General features: G+C 41.3%; 1 protein-coding gene across 6 annotated transcripts; it reads left to right on the top strand.

The window, feature by feature from the left end:
- Nucleotides 1–18030, top strand: CHAMP1 (chromosome alignment maintaining phosphoprotein 1). 6 transcript variants are annotated; one of them, XM_037131010.2, is made up of 4 exons: nucleotides 1–125; nucleotides 389–431; nucleotides 8632–8743; nucleotides 14522–18030. In XM_037131010.2, the coding sequence occupies exon 4, from the start codon at nucleotides 14576–14578 to the stop codon at nucleotides 17042–17044; it is 2469 nt and encodes an 822-aa protein (XP_036986905.2). In that variant the 5' UTR covers nucleotides 1–125; nucleotides 389–431; nucleotides 8632–8743; nucleotides 14522–14575; the 3' UTR covers nucleotides 17045–18030. The 6 variants fall into 6 exon arrangements, with proteins under 6 accessions (XP_036986905.2, XP_036986904.2, XP_036986908.2 ...); XM_037131009.2 differs by lacking the exon at nucleotides 389–431; XM_037131013.2 differs by lacking the exon at nucleotides 389–431 and having other exon boundaries at nucleotides 14568–18030.
- Nucleotides 18031–21267: the final 3237 nt, after the last annotated feature.

Genomic DNA, 21267 nt, shown 5'->3' on the forward strand with positions numbered 1-21267 from the left:
TCCGCGACTGCGCCTCGCCGCCATTCGGAAGGCTCTCGCTCTGCAGGGCCTTGCTGTGCAGCTCTAGACCGCAAGCCCGGCCTCCCACCGACGTTCGCGCACTGGGACGCCGCCGCCTTGCAGCGGTGAGAAGCGGGGCGAGCAGGGAGGGGCGCCGTCGGAACCCGCACATCCCGAGGCCTGCATCCCGAGGAAGCCTAGGGCGTACCCCGAGAAGGGGCCTGCACCCCTTACGATCCCGCCCGGCTGGCGGAAGGACCCGCTTTCCAGAAGCCGCGGGCGGGGTCGACTGCCCAAGACGTGGGGGGTGGGGCAGGTAACGTTTTACTTAAAATCCTGCTGGGAAGTCGGTTCTGCCTCTAAAGGAATGCATTCTTTTCCCTTCTAGATGCAGTCCTAGATGCAGTTTTCTCCGATGCTAGGATGCACAGGTTTTTGTCTTTGTTTTAAAACCAGCTAGGCAACCCTCAGAATGGGAGTAAAGTGTCAGAGAAGGGGTCAGTGTGCAGAACATGTAAAGAACTCCCGTTACACAACAACACAAAGCAATCCAATTAAAAAAAAAGGGCAAGGGACTTAAGTAGGTAGTTCTCCAAAGAAAATACACAAATGGCCACTGAGCACACGAAAGGCTGCTCATCAGCCATCAGAGTTATGAAAATAAAAACCAGAATAAAGTACAGTACCACACCCATTGGGATGGCTAGTCAAAAAAAGAAAATTACAAGTGGTGATGGTGAGGATGTGGAGAAATTGGAACACTTGTGCATTGCTGGCGGGGATGTGAAATGGTGCAGCCAGGAGTTGTGTCAAATGATTTAATAGTGGTTCCTCAAAAATTTGAAGAGTTGTTAGGTCATCCAACAGTTTCCTAGTTCTTTGGTATAAACTCAAAGAATTGAAAGCGGGGACTCAAATAAATCTTGTACACCAGTGTTGATTTAGATAGATAACAGCCTTATTTAAAATAGCCAAAAAAAGAAGACAATCCATTGTCTACCAACAGATGAATGTTACTTATCTTTAAATTTATTGATTTTGAAGAGAGAAACATCGATTTTTGTTGTTTCACTTGATACCCTCATTGATGGATTCTTGTATGTGTCCTGACCGGGTATTGAATGAACCTTTGTCATAATGGGATGTGGCTTTAACCAATTGAGCAACCTGGCCACGGATTTTCATCCTTCATAAGGACTAAAATTCTGTTATGTTCTGTGGTATAGACGTGGTAAGTGAATTAAGCCAGATACAAAAGGACAAGAGGATTGTATGATTCCACTCAGAAAGTGGAACAGAGATTACCAGGTGGGGGTGGGTGAGGATGGAATTTATTGTTTAATAGGTACAGAGATTCTGTATGTGGTGATGAAAAATTCTGGAAATGAATAATGGTGATGGCTTTACAATATTGTGAATGTACTTAATGCCAGTAAATTGTGCTTTTAAAATAGTATGGTAAATTTTGTTATCTTTAACACAATTTGTTTTTATTTTTTATTTTGTTTCTTTATTTTTAAGTATATTTTATTGATTGTGCTGTTACAGTTGTCCCATTACTTTCTCCCTTTTATCCCCTGCACCCCCTCTTTCTCCAGCACTTCCCCTCCTTAGTTCATGTCCATGGGTTGTACATATAAGTTCTTTGGCTTCTCCATCTCCCATATTGTTCTTAACCTCCCCCTGTCAATTTCGTACCTACCATTTATGCTTTTTATTCCCTGTACTTTTTCCTCCATTCTCCCCCCTCCCCTTCCCCACTAATAACCTTCCATGTGATTTCTATTTCTGTGATTCTGGTCCTGTTGTAATTGTTTGCTTAGTTCCTGTCTGTTTTTGTTTTAGGTTCATTTGTTGATAGTTGTGAGTTTGTTGTCATTTACTGTTCATAGTTTATTTTTATTTTAAATACAATTTAATGATTATGCTATTACAGGTGTCCCATTTGCCCCCCTTTATTCCTCTCCTCCCTGCACACTCCCTCCCACCCACATTCCCCCCCTTTAGTTCATGTCCATGAGTCATATAAGTTCTTTGGCTTCTCCATTTCCCCTACTGTTCTTAACCTCCCCCTGTCTATTTTCTATCTACCATTTATGCTACTTATTCTCTGTACCTTTTCCCCCTCTTTCCCCATCCCACTCCCCCACCAATAACCATCCATGTGATCTCCATTGCTGGGATTCTGTTCCTGTTCTAGTTGCTTAGTTTGTTTTTGTTTTAGGTGTGGTTGTTAGTAAGTGAGTTTGTTGTCATTTTACTCTTCATATTTTTTATCTTTTTCTTAGAGAAGTCCCTTTAACATTTCATATACTAAGGGCTTGGTGATGATGAATTCCTTTAACTTGACCTTATCTGGGAAGCACTTTATCTGCCCTTCCATTCTAGATGAAAGCTTTGCTGGATAGAGTAATCTTGGGTGTGGGTCCTTGCCTTTCATGACTTGGACTTCTTTCCAGCCCCTTCTTGCCTGTAAGGTTTCTTTTGAGAAATCAGCTTATAGTCTTATTAGAGCTCCTTTATAGGTAACTGTCTCCTTTTCTCTTGTTGCTTTTAAGATTCTCCTTATCTTTAATCTTGGGTAGTGAAATGATGATGTGCCTTGGTGTGTGCTTCCTTGGGTCCAACTTCTTTGGGACTCTGAACATCCTGGACTTCCTGAAAGTTTATTTCCTTTACCAGATTGGGGAAGTTTTCCTTCATTATTTGTTCAAATAAGTTTTCAATTTCTTGCTCTTTGTCTTCTCCTTATGGCACCCCTATAATTCGGATGTTGGAATGTTTAAAGATGTCCTGACGGTTCCTAAGCCTTTCCTCATTTTCTCCAATCTGTTCTGGTTGAATGTTTATTTCTTCCTTCTGGTCCAAGTCGTTGATTTGAGTCCCTATTTCTTTCCCGTCACTTTTGGTTGCCTGTACATTTTCCTTTATTTCACTTAGCATAGCCTTCATTTTTTCATCTAATTTGTGACCCTATTCAACCAATTCTGTGAGCATCCTGATTACTGGTGTTTTGAACTGTGCATCTGATAGGTTGTCTATCTCTTCATCACATAGTTGTATTTTCTCTAGAGCTTTGATCTGTTCTTTCATTTGGGCCATTTTTTTTTCTTGTCTCAACACACCTGTTACATAGTAAGGAGCAGAGGCTCAGGTTTTCACCAGGGAGGGGCAACCCATGTTGCTGCTTTGTGATGCTGTATGTGGGGGAGGGGTCTGAGAGGGAACAATGGTACTTGCTTCACTCTGCTGGTTTTTAGTCACTTCCCCTGCTACCCACAATCAAATTGGGCCCTTCAGGTGCTGATTCCCAGGTGGGTAGGCTTTTGTATATTCAAGGACCCTGTTGGTCTCTCCAGCAAACTCCTGTGAGGCTGGGAGTTTCTCCTACTGCCGCCTCAACCCCCACAGGTGTTTTCAGTCAGAGGCTTTGAGGCTTTATCTCCTGCAGTTAGGACCCCAGATTGTGCAGTCTGTCTTGCTCTCCAGTTGTTCCCCCTGGTTTATCTGCTTGTGAATGTGGGACCTCCCAGTCCACAGTCTGCCGCCCTGCCGTGAGTCCTCTCTGCCTGGCTGTCCGTCTCCGCCCCTCCTACCAGTCTGGATGAATGTTCCTTCTTCAATTCCTTAGTTATTGGACTTCCATACAGTTCGGTTTTCTGTCAGTTCTGGTTGTTTTTTGTTTTTAAATTTGTTTTTGTTCTTTTTTTTTGGTTGTGTGAGGAGACATAGTATGTCTACCTACACCTTCATCTTGGCCAGAAGTCAAGAATTCTTATATTCTGTTCATAGTTTTTGACCTCCTTTTTCTTAGCTAGGTCCCTTTAACATTTCATATAATAAGATCTTGGTGGTGGTGAACTCCTTTAACTTGACATTATTTGGGAAGCACTTTATCTGCCCTTCCATTCTAAATGAAAGGTTTGCTGGATAGAGTAATCTTGGATATAGGTCCTTGTCTTTTGTGATTTTGAATACTTCTTGCCAGCCCCTTCTTGCCTGCAGGGTTTCTTTTGAGAAATCAGCTGATAATCCTTATTAGAGCTCCTTTATAGGTAACTGTCTCCTTTTCTCTTGCTGCTTTTAAGATTCCTCATCTTTAATCTTAGCTAATGTAATTATGATGTGCCTTGGTGTGTGCTTCCTTCTGTCTAACTTCTTTGGCTCTCTGAGTTTCCTGGAAGTTTATTTCCTTTACCAGATTGGGGAAGTTTTCCTTCATTATTTGTTCAAATAAGTTTTCAATTTCTCGCTCTTCGTCTTCTCCTTCTGGCACCCCTATGATTCGGATGTTGGAACTTGTAAAGTTGTCCCAGAGATTCCTAGGGACAACTTTAAAAGCCTATCCTTATTTTTTTGAATTCTTGTTTCTTCAATCTGTTCTGGTTGGATGTTTATTTCTCCCTTCTGGTCCAAGTCATTCATTTGAGTTCTGATTTCCCTCCCTTCACTGTTGGTTCCCTGTATATTTTGATATATTTTACTTTGTATAGCCTTCGCTTCTTCCTCTATTTTGTGTCTGTACTCAGTTATTTCTGTGAGCATCCTTATTACCAGTGTTTGAACTCTTTATCTGATAGTTGGCTATATTCTTGTTGCTTAGTTCTTTTTCAGGAGCTTTGATCTGTTCTTTCATTTGGGCCATATTTCTTTGTGTTGGGGCACCTGTTGTATTATAAGGGGTGGAGCCTTAGTTACCACCAGGGAGGCCAACTCAAATCTCTGTGTTGTGATGCTGTATGTGAGGCAGGGGTCAGAGGAAACAATTGCTGCTTGCTTGGCTTTCACCCAACTTTCAGTCACTTTCCCCACTACCCACAAGCAAATTGGGTTCTTCTGGTGCCGATTCCCAGATGGGTGGGTTGTGTGTGTTCTAAGAACTCCGTGGGTCTCTCCAACGAACTCTCCTATGAGGCTGGGACTTTCTCCTGCTGCTGCTTCAACCCCCATAGGTTGTTACAGTCAGGTTTTGAGCCTTTATTTCTGAGCGCTGGTACCCTGGGTTGCATGGTCTGTCTCACTCCCCAGTTGTTCCTCCCGGTTTATCCACATGTGAATGTGGGACCCCCCCGTCCACCAGCTGCCACCTCACCTACCCTGTCTCCACTGCCTTGCTGCATGTCATCTCTGCCTCTGCTGCCAGTCTGGTTAAATGTTTCTTTAACTCCTTGGTTATCAGACTTCCATACAGTTCGATTTTCTGGCAGTTCTGGTTGGTTTTTATTTTTTAATTGTCCTTTTGGTTGTGTGAGGAAGCAAAGTATATCGTGGCTGGAAGTTTTACCAGTTTTCAAAAATGTGTAGGAAAAGGCAAAACTATAGAGGCAGAAAAAAGATCAGTGGCTGTTAGGAGCACGGGGAATTGCTAAGGCATTGAAAGTATTCTGTGTGATTCTGCCACGGTGGGTATATGACACCATATGTTTGTGAAGCCCATGAAACTTGGTAAAATGACCCCTAATGTAAACTGTGGACTTTAGTTAATATTCAGTATTTGTTGTTTATAAGAAATGTACCTTACTGTTGTCAGATGTTAATATTAGGAGAAGTTGTGTGCAGGAAGGTATATGAAAACAAAATTTTCTGTTTATATATTTTTAAATCTAAAATTGCTCTAAAAACAGATTACTAAGTTTTAAAAAATCAGCTGTGGTAAAGAGCAATACTAATGTGTATATGCATAAAACCCAGTTAGCTTTAAATGTGTTCTACATGTTTTAATTTTAAAAGCTGTACATCAGGATGTTTTTTTAAATGACCAGGAAGGAATTGGATAGGAACGGGAAGTAGGTGTGATACCATACGGCATAGAACTTCATTGAAAAGCACAGGATGATGCCCTGGCAGAACAGTAATTAGCACTTACATATTTAAAACCATGTAGTCTGTAGAGGTGAAACTAGGTGAAGAGAAATTTTTATTATCTGGAGAGTTTAGATTTACTTTCATAGTTAGGCTTAGGAACTCTGAAAATTAGGGGGGGGAATGTGCTAGAATCTTAAAAGCTGAAAGGAATCTCAGTGTCTGTTTTCTACCCCGCAGCTGAGTTCTGTACTCGGTTCTGCAACACCCCAGTGGGAAAGACAGCATTGTGTTAAACAGAATTCCAGAACTGGGAAGTCAGGGTCTTGTGTTGCTTCCTGTGACCTAATTCGTGTGACCTTCCATGAGTCACCTTTCTCACTCAGCATCAGTTTTCTCATTGTAAAATGAAGAGACTGGACTCAAGTCCTTTGAGGGTTCCTCCAGTCCAGGCCTGATCATTGGCTTCCAGTTACAGAGGGCTCCTGCCTGACAAAGCAACCTATTCTGGTCTGTGATTAAGTAGTTCATAAAACTATGTGTTGAGCTGATATCTGTTTTGCTGCTGGCCTCCATTTGTTGCTTCTAGGACAGCTTACATATTATCCACAATTCTTCCCTTTTTGAAGATAAGTGCTTATAATCACAAGTGACATGTTTTCAAAGACTGCCGTTGGCCCTGGTTGCTTTTTTTATGCAAGTTGCTAGTGTTTGGGAACTGCCCAGAGCTGGAGACAGGGATACTCTGCCAAATGCAGAATATGGAATGCAGTTCTCTGCAGTGCTATATTCTGCAGTTCCTAGTTGGATTCGAAATGTCTGATGATGAATTTCATCTTGTTGATTTTGGCCCATTGCATTGGCTTTTCAGGATCTTATTAATTTCACTGTATTTGGTTGGTCACGAAATACTAGAAAATGCCCAGATGGATAGCTGAACCGTATTCTGGTCCTCTGTCACACACTGATTATCTACGTGATCTCGAGCAAGTTAATGTTTAGATCTGAGTTTCTTCAACTATAAATTGAAGGGTTTTTTAAAATAATTTTTTCAATTTATTTTTATTTATTTATCTTTAGAAGGGAAGGGAAGGAGAGTGGTAGAGAAACATCAATGTGTGGTTGCCTCTCATGGGTCCCCTGCTGGGAACTGGCCTGCAACCCAGGCATGTGCCCTGACTGGGAATGGAACCGCAATACTCTGGTTTGCAGGCCCGAGCTCAATCCACTGAGCTACACCAGCCAGGGCCTATAAATTGAAGTTTTTTTTTTTTTTTTTAAAGATTTTATTTATTTATCTTTTAGAGGGAAAGGGAAGGAGAGAGGGAGAGAAACATCAATGTATGGTTGCTTTTTGTGCGTCCCCTGCTGGGAATTGGCCTGCAGGGAACTGGCCTGCAACCCAGGAATGTGCCCTGACTGGGAATCGAACCGCAGTTGTCTGGTTTGCAGGCCCGTGCTCAATCCACTGAGCTACACCAGCCAGGGCTAAATTGAAGTTTTAAAGTAGATGTCCCCGAGGTCTTCTTTTATCCCAAAATCCAGTGACTCCAGGTCTTTTCTAGTTTGAAAATCCTATGAATCTAAGATCAGATCTCTTGTCTTCCTGAGTAGGTTTGAGATTGAACAGAGACTTTCTGAGCATACACCATGTGCCAGGGACATGCAAGGGTCATAGCGGTGAATGGGTAGTCCCTGCCTTCTGAGAGCCCACGGCCTGGTGTGGAGTCATGTGGTAGTGCCAGAGGGTGACAGCCACTACAGTAGAGATGTACATACAGCAAGGGGTCCAAGGAAGACTAGAAAGGACAGGGAATTGGCCAGTATTTACAAAGCAATCCCGCCCAAAGTATGGAGGAACTTGCCTCATGACTGGGTGTCAGGATGTGGAGTGCAAAGGTCTGGAAGCTTGAATTGTCAGGGAATTCCAGGTGGGTCAGTACTTTGAGAGTGCAGTATAGTCAGGGGGCAGATTATGAAGAGCTTTATGAGCAGTGTTCAAATTTTCTGCCGTAGGGGTTGGAATTACCTTGAGAAATTGTGAGCAGTCAAGTCACAGCAGGTTTTTATGCTTGGAAAATGACTGGTAGCGATATGATGAGTGGATTGGAAGGAAACGAGACTAGTTAGTGGTAGGGAGGTCAGATAATCAGAATTAAAGCATAGGGAATAGCCAGTGGCATAGGGAATAGAGGGAAGGGTAGATAAATGTTCTGGAACTTGATCAGATGAGTATCGTGAGCAGTTACCTAGCTTGTTCCCAGCCAGTTTATCCCATTCTGTTCAAGTCAACAACTCACCAAGACCCTTATGTCTTCTCTTTGAAATTAGTGCATGACAAAGCAGTCACTGAAAGGAAGTCACCACCATCCTTCCTTTTCCCAGATGCCTCTTTGCCTCTTGATCCGGTTGATTATGTTCTCTTCTCACTGCCTGTTAATTTGCTGTCCAGCTGTGTAGTATACATAATGTACAAGATGCCAGCTGCAGCTGAAGTCATGGAGCAGTCTCCTGAGTGCTTGTCACATCTGCTAAAGTTAGATGGTAGATCTTAGAAAGGTGTGGTTCTGTACATGGCATTAGTCCATCGTGGATTATTAAAGTGCAGTTAGACAGGGATGGTGTCATGGATATCATCAACTGTATTGGGTGTCATTTCATTGAAGTCAGTGTCCAGACTGGTTGGATCGGACCCCTCTCACTTCCGGGGGTGGGGCAGAATAGTGAGAGAAATAGGCAGAATTCTAATTTAGAGAGTACAAGATATCACAGAGATAGGATTTTGATTGCCTATTATTATTATTATTATTATTATTATCATTATTTTAGGTTCATCTTTGTCCTTCATGTACTCCAGGCTATTTTCAGTGGTTTAGTCAAAAAGCCATGTGAACTTGCTGCCCTTTGAAGACTACTTTTAAGACTTCTAATAAGACAGCTGGTAAGTCCACTAGGCAAAAGCATATTGGTCTTTATAAAGTGTTAACTATCAGCATTTCTTTTCATTTAAAAAAATTTTTATTTTATTTTGCTTTTTAATGTTTAGGAGGACATTTTATGATTAAAATATTTTTGAAAAGTACATGGAGTTCTTAAGGAAAAACTATAAAGTATATCCAGCCATATATATAATATGTATGAACATGTGCTAGTATTCATAGCTATGGTAGAATTTGGGGTTTGAGGGGTGTATTCTGTAATATTCTCTTTAATTTTTTTAAATTAAGAAGTTATCAGAGTATGATAATGAGGCTTAATAGTAGGTAGGTGTGGGTAATAGAAACTTTGAGATTGGCCAGAAGAGTTTTTGGTCGGAAGAGGAAAGAGGGAGGGCCATTTGGGAGAGATGGGGAATGATCTGGAATCTAAGGAGCCATCAGGGTTTAAGACAGACTGAAAGGGAATGGATGATGTATTTACAGAGTGGTGCTCTACATGAAGGGTGGGAGAGCTGGTGAATGGACAGATTCCAGATTCGGTGGGCAGCAATTGAGGACAAAAGTAGTCAGGCCTCTCCAAGAAGCTGAGGTGGTAGGGGGCTCCTTAAGGCAAGAGCAGGAGGAATTAGGCTGAGTGGTATTCATTAAAAAGAGGGACTAAATCCCTGGCCGGTGGCTCCGTTGGCTGGAGTGTTGTTCCATGCCCTGAAAGGTTGCAGGCTCCATCCAGGGCAGGGCACGTACCTAGGTTGTGGGTTCAATCGCAGTCGGAGCTGGGAGGCAAAGATCATTGTCTCTCTCTCTCATATCAGTGTATGTCTAGCTGTCTGTCTCTGTCTGTCCCTCTCTAGTCAATAAATATGTCCTTGGGTGAGGATTTAAAAAAAAACCAGGGGCTATATTGCAGGAGCAGGTGTAAAATGTACAGTTAATATAAAACTTTAAAAGAGGTAAGAAAGGGAGAAATCTAGTCAATGGAAAGTATTGGGTTGGTCAAAAACACCATATGATTTTTTCATAAAATAAAAGACACATTTTAAAAATTTTCACCAGTAACTATTGATTTGGACATTTTGAGTATGTTGGTTATCTCCTGCGTGGTATAGTGTTGATGGTTTTCAGTTAATGTCTTGATTCGATTGTTATCAACCTCAGCTGGTCTGCCTACCATGGAGCATTGTCCAGTGAGAATGCATGCTGATATGACAGCTGTCACAGTAAAACTAACAATTATTTCAGATGAAGTTAAAGACATCTAAGTGTTACTAGAGCCATCTTGTGGAAAAAAACAAACTTTTTGGCCAACCCAATAGAAATAAGGAAAAGAGGTAGTAGAGCTTCGCCTACTGAAAAGGACCACAAGACTGGGGTAGCAATTGGGAGGAGTGTGTGGCAAAAAGGGGGACCAGTTCTCTACTGTGGGACTGTTAGAGACACCCGAAACTGAGATGCGGTTTGTTTCATTCTGATTTTTCTTTGGTAAGTTTGCCAGAAGCATTTAAAAAAATCTTTCTGACTATAAAACAGTGTACTCAGACATGTCTATGAGAATAGAAGAAAAAATACTTTGCCCTTAAAGTTTATAATCTAATCCCTGTATTACATACTGGGCTTTTTGATGACCTCTGTTACATGAGTTACTACTGGTAAAAGCTGATGAGGCAGCATGTAGGAAAGGAAGAAAGTTTTTTTGTTAATGGGACTGCACATTATGCAGAGTGGTGTAGCTAAGTCTGCAGTGAAATGAGAAAACAGAAGTTCTTTCTTCATACTGTGTATGAATTATTGTTTGAGAAGTTGGAAAAAGTTTCTGTTAAGTTTCTTTAAGCTTCAGAAAGCTGGACAAAAAAATCATGAAAGTAATGCCTTTATTTGTCACAAGCAGGACTTGAGTATCTTTCGGATGAGCCACATGTTGGTCTGCCACATCTTCACCCAGTTGACTTGGGGCTGTTTGAGTACCAGAAGCTGAAGGATTGTATATTTTAGAGACGACCTTGTAGTTTCTAATATTGTAATAATAGCTAACACGGGGTGCTTGCTGTATCAGATATTATTCTAAACATGCTATAAAATATTACTGTGTATCCATTTTACAGTTAAGGAAACTGAAGCATAGAAATGTTTAGTCACTTGATAAAAACCATATAGCAGAATCAGGACTGAAAACTAGCAAGTCTGAGCTCTCAGCCTCTGTGTCATAATGTACATGGCAGATGACGTGGTGTGTGTCAGACCCAGCCTCTTTCATACAGGCAGCCCTTTACCGTTTATTAGTGCCACTTATGGCCAGACGGGGTTACCGAGATAACCTAGTCTTTTTACATATTTTCTTTATTTTGTTTTTAAGTTAAACATTCTTTTTAGAGATTTTTTTCAGAACTGAGTGATTTCATATATTTGTGTGTGTGTGTGTATTTGTAGTCCATGTAGCCCTAAAGACGATTTTCTAAAAGATAGGATTATTGCTAATACTTTCTGAAGCACTAGTTTGTTTCTTCAGTTATCATCTTTCTAACTTTAGAACCCTCTCAAAAAATGCAAATGATATACCACTGATACCAGTGATAGAAACCATATTGTCAGTAATAACATTTTAAAAGGGTGAAAGATTTTTGTACAATCTGAAGATAAACCTAAGTATAGTAATAACATTTTAAAAGCAAGTTATCAAAATTAGAAGTGTTAAAGTTTTAAATTAATGTTAAGTTAATAAAGGGAGATCTGTGATTATCAATAAGTGTTTCTAATCTGTACTGTCTTTTTGAGTACCATAGAAAAAGTATATTTTGACTTTGTTTTACCATTAGCACAAAGCTCACTGCATACTCTCAGTAGTACCTGGTACTTTTGGGAAATGATGGGGCATAACTGAATGAGAAGAGATTCTGCAAGCCACTTGAATAAACTGTACGTGTATGTTACAGAGTGTGTTTTAGCGATCGTTGGGTTCCTGTGCTGAGAAGAACACACCAGGTGGGACTGGTTGGAGAACACGATAGAGTCCAGAATAGAGTCATGTACATGAAATTTAGTAAATACTAAGTGGAAAATTACACATAAGTGAGGAAATGGGTTCTGTAATCATTGTTGTGGAGATAAACGAACCATGCATTTGGGGTGAGAAAATAGGCTGGATCCCTAGTCCTTTTCCTTATTAAAGATACAAATGTAAAAAAGAACTAATTGTCACCCTAACGAGTGTGGCTCAGTCATTTGGGCATTGTCCCACAAGGCGAAATGTTGCCGGTAAATTATCACCGTGCCTGGTGTGGCTCCTTTAGTAGGGCGTGGTCCTGCAAAGCAAAAGGTTGCTGGTTGGATTCTTGGTCAGGGCACATGTCTGGGTTGTGGGTTCAGTCCTTGGTTGGGGTAGAGGTAGCTGATCAGTGCTTCTCTCTCACATCTATGTGTGTCTCCCTCCCTTCCCCCTCTCTAAAAATTAATAAAAATTTAAAAAATTAAGTTATCAAAATAAGGAAAATAATGAAGTGGGGAAGCATAATTTAAAATACAGTCATAAAGGAAAACACTTTTAAGGGTTTTTTTGTTTGTTTTTTAAGATATTATTTATTTATTTTTAGAGGGGAAGGAGAGAGGGAGAGAAACATCAATGTATGGTTGCCTCTAGTGTGTCCCCTGCAGGGAACTGGCCTTCAGGGAACTGGCCTGCAACCCAGGCATGTGCCCTGACTGGGAATTGAACTGTGATCCTCTGGTTCACAGGCCCGTGCTCAATCCACTGAGCTACACCGGCCAGGGCTCACTTTTAAGTTTTTAATTTTTATGTAAACCAATTGCATGTGGTTAAAAATGAAGTCAAGAAACAAATTGAATAATAAACTGAAATAGTTTTATTATGTGAGTTTCTTTCTTTTATGTACAAGGATGATTTTCAAATAATTAAGAAAATAGACAAAGCATATCTTAGACAAAGAAATATAAATAGCTAATAAGCAAAGAAAAATGTTCAGTGTTTCTCATTAAAGAAAACCACATTCAAACAATAGTGAGATAGTAGTTTTCATTTAAGAAATATCAAAGATTAGAAATTTAATGATACTCAGTGTGGATGACGAATTTGGGGAATTGTTTCTCATGTAATAGTGCTGTAACTTCTTGAGTTTTTGGTAAAATATATCAATTTTAATTGTAAATAGCTTTTGAACCAGGTAATCCATTTCTAGGAATTCTCCCTTCAGAACTACCCTCACATTAAAAGATACACGACAAAGAAATTCTGTGCTTACTCTGTATGTGCAGATGTTTTAGAAAATGCCCTCTAATTCAGCAGAGCTCCTGAAGCCAGTACTTGCCCTTTCCCTAGAAACTCAGAAAATGGGCGCAGTTTTAGCTCCCGAATCACAAAACCTGCTCTTCTGACGTCTGTGGAGCTGCAGAAACCTGGCCCTGTTTCTTCTGAGCCAGAGAGACCCCCTCTCTTCTTTAAATGGAAGCAGATAGTGTGTTTAGTGTTGTGTTTAGTGTCCCATTCGAGTAGAATGTGTTTCTGTATTTGTGTGTGCGTAGAGCGTTTCTTCAGTGATGTGTAAGTACAGGGCCTACCCTTGGGGAGTGTATACTGTGTATTTCGTACTGTGTGAGGTTTTTTTTTAAGATTGTATTTATTTATCTTTAGAGGGGAAAAGAAGGAGAGAGGGAGAGAAATATCAATGTATGGTTGCTTCTTGTGTGTCCCCTGCTGGGTACTGGCCTGCAACCCAGGCATGTGTCCTGACTGGGAATCGAACCATGATACTCTGGTTCTGTTACTTTTACCACCTAAGAAGACTCATTCAAAATTTTAAAAAGTTGTATTTTCTGGCAGGCAAGTTCCTACCTCAAGGTTGTCCTCTGTCTGAACTGCCCTTTGCTTGGCAAGGGCAACATCTCTGTTCAAGTAATTACTTTAAGCTTAGGATGACGTGTCGTTCACAGTCTTTGCTGGAGTGTCTCCTTGACAGTGTTCTCTGCACTGCCCTCCACACTCTTACCTCCCTGTCAGTGTTCAGCACCATACTGCAAGACACCCCTTCAACCCCAAGGGCTTGGAAAAGCATGGGGCTCAAAATAATCTATTAAGTAAATGAATAAAATACTTTATGTCAGGATGCTAAAATACAAGATATGTTGGGTTTTTGGTAAACATCTTTTCATAGTTAGACTTAATTTAACAAGTGTCTTCTGAAATGGATTTAAAGTTTCTTGCTCAGCCTTGAGTAACCTAACTTGAATTTTGATGTTTACTTACTAGCTTTGTGCACTGTCAGCTTGTTGATATTTGGGGTTTTAAAGTCAAGGTGTAAAGCACATGTAGTTGATAATTCTGGGGTCAGATTTGGGTCACTGATAGTTTCATAACCTGGTTTAAGTCACTTCTTCTAACCTCAGTTGTTTTTTTATCTGTAGAAGAAAGTGAAAAAATAATACTTGAGTCGTATTGAGTGAGGTTAAATGAGATGATGTATATGAACCTAGAAGGGTTCCTGGGACCCAGTTAAAAATGAGTTCCATTTCTTCTTCAATATTTTTATAGAGATATTTTGAATAATATGCATATGCCATCCTAGGCTTAAAATTAAGCCGTTTTAGAATAAGCCAGAATAGCATTTCATTAAAGATTATGTTCCGTGATGTACAAAGGACACGTGGACAAAGCCAAAGAGGGTGGGATCGAGGGTGGGAGGTGGGGATGGGAGGGACTGGGGGGAATATGGAGACAGCTGTACTTGAACAACGATTCCATTCCCCGAAACTAATTTATTTCTACTTTATTACAGCCCCGTTGAAACTTTTTAAAGAATATAATTGTGTGTGTTACAACAGAAAGAAAAATGGAAGTATTTCAGGAACTTCGTAAAGCACCAGTGCGTCTGGAGTGTGACCACTGCAGTTTCCGAGGCACGGACTATGAGAACGTACAGATCCACATGGGCACCATCCACCCAGAGTTCTGCGATGAAATGGATGCTGGTGGATTAGGTAAAATGATATTTTACCAGAAAAGTGCAAAGCTATTTCATTGCCATAAATGCTTCTTCACCAGCAAGATGTACTCTAATGTATACTATCATATCACATCCAAACATGCAGCCCCAGAGAAATGGAGTGAGAAACCAAAAAATCAGTCAAACAAAGAACCAGATTCTGTGAAAAGCCCTCCTCTTCCCGAACACCAGAAAACGCCCTCCAGTTCCACAGAACTCCAGAAACCCGCGCCTGCCCCTTCCATCGAAACCCCGACACTCGGGCCAGCTCTGTCCCCAGAGTCACCCAAACCCACTCTCACTCCCCCGGAGACTCAGAAGCCTGGCCCTGTTGTTTCTCCTGAGCCACAGACTCCTCCTCTTCCTTCTCCCGAGCCACTAAAAACTACCCCTGTTTCTTCCCCTGAACTTCCAAAACCAGTCCCTGTTGTTTCTGAGTCTCAGAAACCAGCCTCCGTTCCTTCTCCAGAACCACAGAAACTTGCTCCTGTGTCTCCTGAGCCAGTAAAGACTACTCTTATTAATCCCAAACCTCAGAAACACTCCCACTTCCCAGAAGCATTGGGGACCCCTTCATCCTCCTCTCCAGAGTCACCAGTTCTAGCTGCTTCCCCTGAACCCTGGGGGCCATCCCCAACTGCGTCTCCGGAGCCTCGGAAGCCGGCCCGGACAGTCTCCCCAGAGCCAAGGAAGCCATCCCCGTCACAGTCTCCTGAACCTTGGAAGCCATTCCCTGCTGTCTCTCCAGAGCCTAGGAGACCAGCCCCAGCTGTGTCACCAGGTTCTTGGAAGCCAGGGCCACCTGGGTCCCCCAGGTCTTGGAAATCTAGTCCTTCGGCATCAGGACCCTGGAAGCCAGCTAAACCTGCTCCATCTGTGTCTCCTGGACCTTGGAAACCAATTCCTTCCATATCACCTGGACCTTGGAAACCAACTCCATCTGTGTCCCCAGCATCCTGGAAGTCTTCATCAGTCTCAGCTGGATCCTGGAAAACTCCTCCCGCATCTCCTGAGTCATGGAAGTCGGGTCCACCGGAACTTCGAAAGACAGCTCCTACCTTGTCACCTGAACATTGGAAGGCAGTCCCCCCACTGTCTCCTGAGCTCCGTAAAGCAGGACCTCCCTTGTCTCCTGAGCTTCGCAAACCAGGTCCACCATTGTCCCCAGACATTTGTAGTCCAGCGGGATCTCCAGAACTCAGAAAACCCTCAGGGTCTCCAGAGCTTTGGAAGCTTTCTCCTGATCAGCGAAAGACTCCTCCTGCTTCACTTGATTTTCCTGAGTTCCAGAAAAGTTCCCGTGGTGGTTCCCCTGATCTCTGGAAATCTTCCTTCTTTATTGAACCTCAGAAATCTGTCTTCCCTGAGACCCGGAAACCTTCTGGGCCACCTGAGTCCCCTAAAGCAGCCTCTGATATCTGGAAGCCTGTTCTCTCTATTGACAGTGAGCCTAGAAAGCCTGCCCTATTTTCTGAGCCTATCAAATCAGCCCCTCCTCCTTCTCCCGAACCACGAAAACGAGCTCTTTTCCCAGAGGCACGGAAACATTCCCTTTTTTCTGAACTTGCCAAACCTGCTATGTTCTCAGAATCTCAAAAGGCAGTTGAACTAGGTGATGAACTACAGACAGATGCCATAGATGATCAAAAGTGTGATATTTTAGTTCAGGAAGAACTACTGGCTACACCTAAGAAACTCTTAGAAGACACTTTATTTCCTGCCTCAAAGAAGCTCAAGAAAGACAGCCAAGAGAACTCTGATGCTGAGCTTAGTAGTAGTGAGTATATAAAAACAGATTTGGAAGCCATGGATAGTAAGGGCCAAGAATCAAGCAGTGATCAAGAGCAGGTTGATGTGGAATCTATTGATTTCGGTAAAGAGAACAAAATGGACATGACTAGTGCAGAGCAGTCCAAAAATGTACTCCAGTTTACTGAAGAAAAAGAGGCTTTTATCTCAGAGGAAGAGATTGCAAAATATATGAAGCGTGGAAAAGGAAAATATTACTGCAAAATTTGTTGCTGCCGTGCTATGAAGAAAGGTGCTGTTTTGCATCATTTGGTCAATAAGCATAATGTCCACAGCCCTTACAAATGCACAATCTGTGGGAAGGCTTTTCTCTTGGAATCTCTCCTTAAAAATCATGTAGCAGCCCATGGGCAAAGTCTCCTGAAATGTCCACGTTGTAATTTTGAATCGAATTTCCCAAGAGGCTTTAAGAAACACTTAACTCATTGTCAAAGCCGACATAATGAAGAGGCAAACAAAAAGCTAATGGAAGCTCTTGAGCCACCACTGGAGGAGCAACAGATTTGATTTCTAAAAACTGTGGATGTATGCTCTACAAAGTTTTTTGTTGAAAGTGTAGTTAAATAGCTTAGTTGGATCGGTAGATGTTGACTTGTGTGGTGTACTGTGTTTAATTGTCTCAGTAGTGTTACACAGAATAGGCATTTGGTTATTTTTTCATGGTCTCTGTTTATGTTGCTGTCTTACAAGGCAGTTCAGACTGTATATTCCAGATGGATAAAGTATCTAATTTCTTTTAAGTACCTGTGAATAATATGAAATGTAGGCGTTCATTTAACAAGTGCGAGTGATACTCAATTTAAAATACCTAGTTAAAGTGTCTTTTTTGTGAAACTAATTTCAGACAATGGAAATTGGTTGGAATGCATAAGAATTAGGCATGAAAATTTTGAGAAATATTCTTTTTTTAAAGTATTTTCAGATCATAAAAGTTATTTTGAAGTTTCTATTTGATCATTTTTATAAATCTTGAACAGTTTCTAGATGTTTATTAACTTTTATGTCATGGAAAATTGGAGTCTCAGGGTTGCTGATTTTCTGCTAAAGGGGGGAAATTGAGTAAGTATAAAAAGTAGTTTGCATCCTTCTCCTGTAGGAAACTGAGAAAGGTGAGTATTTTTTTTAGGCTTTGTCCTTAGTTGTTTGTGTTGGAGTCTTCCATTCTGTACCTTATCCCAGGATCCGGCCCCTCACTTCCCTGTGGGCTCACACCAATAGACGGTCCTTCATTGCCAGATGTTTGAGATGTGCCTCCTGCTCCTGGGCCTTGTATGTCACCCACTGGGGCTTCACACTGAGGTAATAAGGAGGAACTGAGAGTCTTCCAGGTCGACCATAGAATATTTTATAAGCAGACATTTCTGTTGGAGAATGTGTCCATTTTTTTTTAAAGTTGTTACTGTAAATACCTTGAGCCCATTCATGGATTATTTTACGCTAAAATATTTTGTCAAATGTGTATCATCCAAATTAAAAGGCTTTTGTGTCACCAACATTTTCATGTGTGTATTTTATTTTTTATTGTATGATACCCATTTTGGTATTCTTTCCTATTTCCCCTTGTTTTTAGCATACCAGTTTTTTAATGTCTGGAACAACATCATCTCAGCTGTTTTCTCAAAGTTCTGTGGTCAGATAAGTTAGGGAATCGCTGTACTGGGTGCTCATTGTGAAAAGTGTCAGCTGTGCACATTACCTTATTAAAGATTGTTTCATTCCAGTGGTTAACAACCCTGGCTGCTCCATTTAAACAATGTGAAACATTTAGTGCTCTCAGGATTCTGGTGTGTAGCCAGGATTGAGAGACACTTGGCTTTAATGAAGCTGTTCCTGGACGTTTTTGAACAAGGAGTGCTTTTTTTTATGGCATCCAGATTAATATTCCAGTTGGGGAGACACTGTTTAGATAATACCAGAAAGGTCTTAAAGCTTCAGATATATCCTCTTGGTGAGCACAGTCAGGCAGGGAAAGCACCAAGTAGTTGGCAGTTTACACTGGACACCTCCAGAACAAGCCCAAGTTGCGGAGTTTCCTTCTAGGCCTGATGCCAACAAGTAGGACAGGTAAGAGATCTTGCATGGCATTCTTTCCTGGAGGCTCTAGAAGAGAATCCATTCTCTTTTTCAGCTTCTAGAAGCCACCTGCCTTATCTTGGCTTATAGCTCCCTCCCTCCATCTTTGAGCTAGTGCATAGTATCGCTTTTGCTGACTTTGCTTCCCTCTTTAACGTAGGACCTTTGTGATTACATTGGGCCACCCAGATAATCTAGGATCATCTCCCTATTTTAAAGTCAGCTAGTTAACAACCTTATAAACTGTAAACTATTGTTTATAAACTATTCGTATAAACTATTGTTTTCACGGGGTCTGCAGTTGGGACTCAGACATCTTTGGGAGCCATTCTACCTATAACACCTGGGTTTACAAACAGGGTTTTGATTGCTTTGTCTAAGCAACCCTGGTTTGGTTTCTTAAGCAATACAACTGTTGCTAGGGTCTCGCTGGTCTAGACCCTCATTGTGTGCACAGATTGGGTGCAGTAGAGACTGCTCATAGTCAAGCCTCCCAGCCCATCCTTGACACACCGAAAACTAAGGTCGGTACAACGATGATTTTATGTTGCATTCTAAATACAAAATGAACCCTAAAGGGCCATTACTTAAGGCTTTGGCAAATAAGATACCTTAAGTAACCTTCCCATCCCACCTTACTCATTGCCTTTTCTTTCCTAACCTATAATGCTTGCTTACTCTTTTTCCTCTAAAAGTCCTGCCCTCGCTAAGCCTGGCATAATTCTCTCCACATGCCAAGACTACTCTTCCTAAACTGCTTTTCATTTTATGAGTTGGAAAAAAAATTAGTCCAATTTACTTTTGAGTCAGTGCAAGAATAGTACTTTTTTCCTTACAAATTCCCCAGATGGGACACTGCGTTCAATCCTAAAACTGGAAATGCTGTTAGAATAAAATGATGTTTCAACACTGATTATGATCAGTTAGTGGCTAGCTTAGTTGGTTTGAGCATAATGTTAACTTGATTCTAACACCAGCCAGTCTCTTGAAAATGCCACAGACCCCAAGGAGGCTTAGGTGAAATATATGGGAAGCTTACTAAATTCTTAGTTGATTTGTTTAAATGCAAGAATTGTAGGTCAAGTGGACAAAAATCTAACTCAAATCATAAAGAGTTGAGTAATTGTTCCCAATTACAGTCGAATAACTAGTTTACAAAAAACTGGTTTTAACTATCTTAAAGAATATGCATACCTTATCAGGAAGAAATAACAAAATTTAACCCCATAGGTTTTATAAAAGGTATTTTGAAAATATTGTCATACTCTGCTTAAACAACAGGGATGCGTTTTGAGAAACACCTTGTTAGGTGATTTCCTCTTTATGCTTACGCAAACCTAAATGGTCTAGCTTACTGCACACCTGGGCTAGGTGGTGCTCCTAGGCTGCAGACCTGTGCAGCATGTTGCTGTACTGAATACTGTAGGCAGTTGTAACACAACAGTATTTGCGTATGTAAACACAGCTGCATATAGAAAAGGTACAGTAAAGATAGGGTACAAAACATAAATAGTACACCCATACAGGGTGCTTACCATGAATGGAGCCTGCAGGACTGAAGACTGCCCTAGGGGAGTCTGAGTGGAGAGTGAATTTAATGGACTAAGACATTACACTACTGTGGACTTTGTAGACACTCTACACCTAGGCTACCCTAAATTCAAAAAACAGCAGGAGATTAAATCAAGCACAAGAGAAAATGATGCAATCAAGAAACACAGTCTACACAAGATGGATAGGCTGCTGCCTGTGTGACAAGGCGCAGTGTTCACAGCAAACTTGTCTTTTTAATAAGTAGAGACAGTACACTAACGATAGAGGGCATAGCACAGTAGATACATAAACCAGTAAAGTAGCTGTTTATCATCAAGTACTGTGTCCTATACATAACTGTATTGCTACACACACATCTGACAGTGCAGTGGGTTTGGTTACACCAGCATCACGACAAACATGAGTAATGTGTTACGATGTTACGACAGCTACGGTATCACTAGGTAATAGGAACTTTTCAGCTCCATTATCTTATGGGGCCACCATTGTATATGTGGTCCATTGTTGCCTGAAATGTTGTTACGTGGTGCATGACTAGTTCCCATTAACCAGCTTCCTGCAACTTAGCAGGTATTTCATCCAGCCTTCACAAACTGCATAAAACCACTGTCCCCAGGTTCTTTGAACTAGCTCATTGTCCATCTGCATTCACAAGCTGATTAACTCTGAAAGGTATCCGTTCTGTTTTTAGCTTTCTGGAAATCATACTTTGACCTCAAGCCCACACTCTTATTTTCCATCTTTCAAATCTTCCTAGTGTGTTCTCAAATTCAGTTTATGAAGCAGGTATTACCACCTCAGCTGCCTGTTAGTGACAAACCATTTAGTGCCAAATACCAGCAGACCTGAAAGAGAACAAGATCTTCCCCAATCCTTAAATGCCATCCCTTCTCCAGCTTGCTATTTAAAGCAATAATATAGGAAAACTTAGACTCCTTAAAAAGAAAAAAATTTCTAATTAAATCAGTTGGACGGATACATAGTCTCATGATACTTGCTTCTTGCTTTGAATTCTGTGCAGCGTGAATTCCACACTCCCTGTTTAGAGTGGAGGTGAGAAGGGTGGAGGCCGCCATCTTCCCCCGCAGCTGGGAGCCCTGGGC

This window comes from Artibeus jamaicensis, unplaced genomic scaffold (assembly GCF_021234435.1).
Source record: "Artibeus jamaicensis isolate MK-2021 breed Jamaican fruit bat unplaced genomic scaffold, CSHL_Jam_final scaffold_833, whole genome shotgun sequence".
Lineage (NCBI taxonomy): Eukaryota > Metazoa > Chordata > Mammalia > Chiroptera > Phyllostomidae > Artibeus > Artibeus jamaicensis.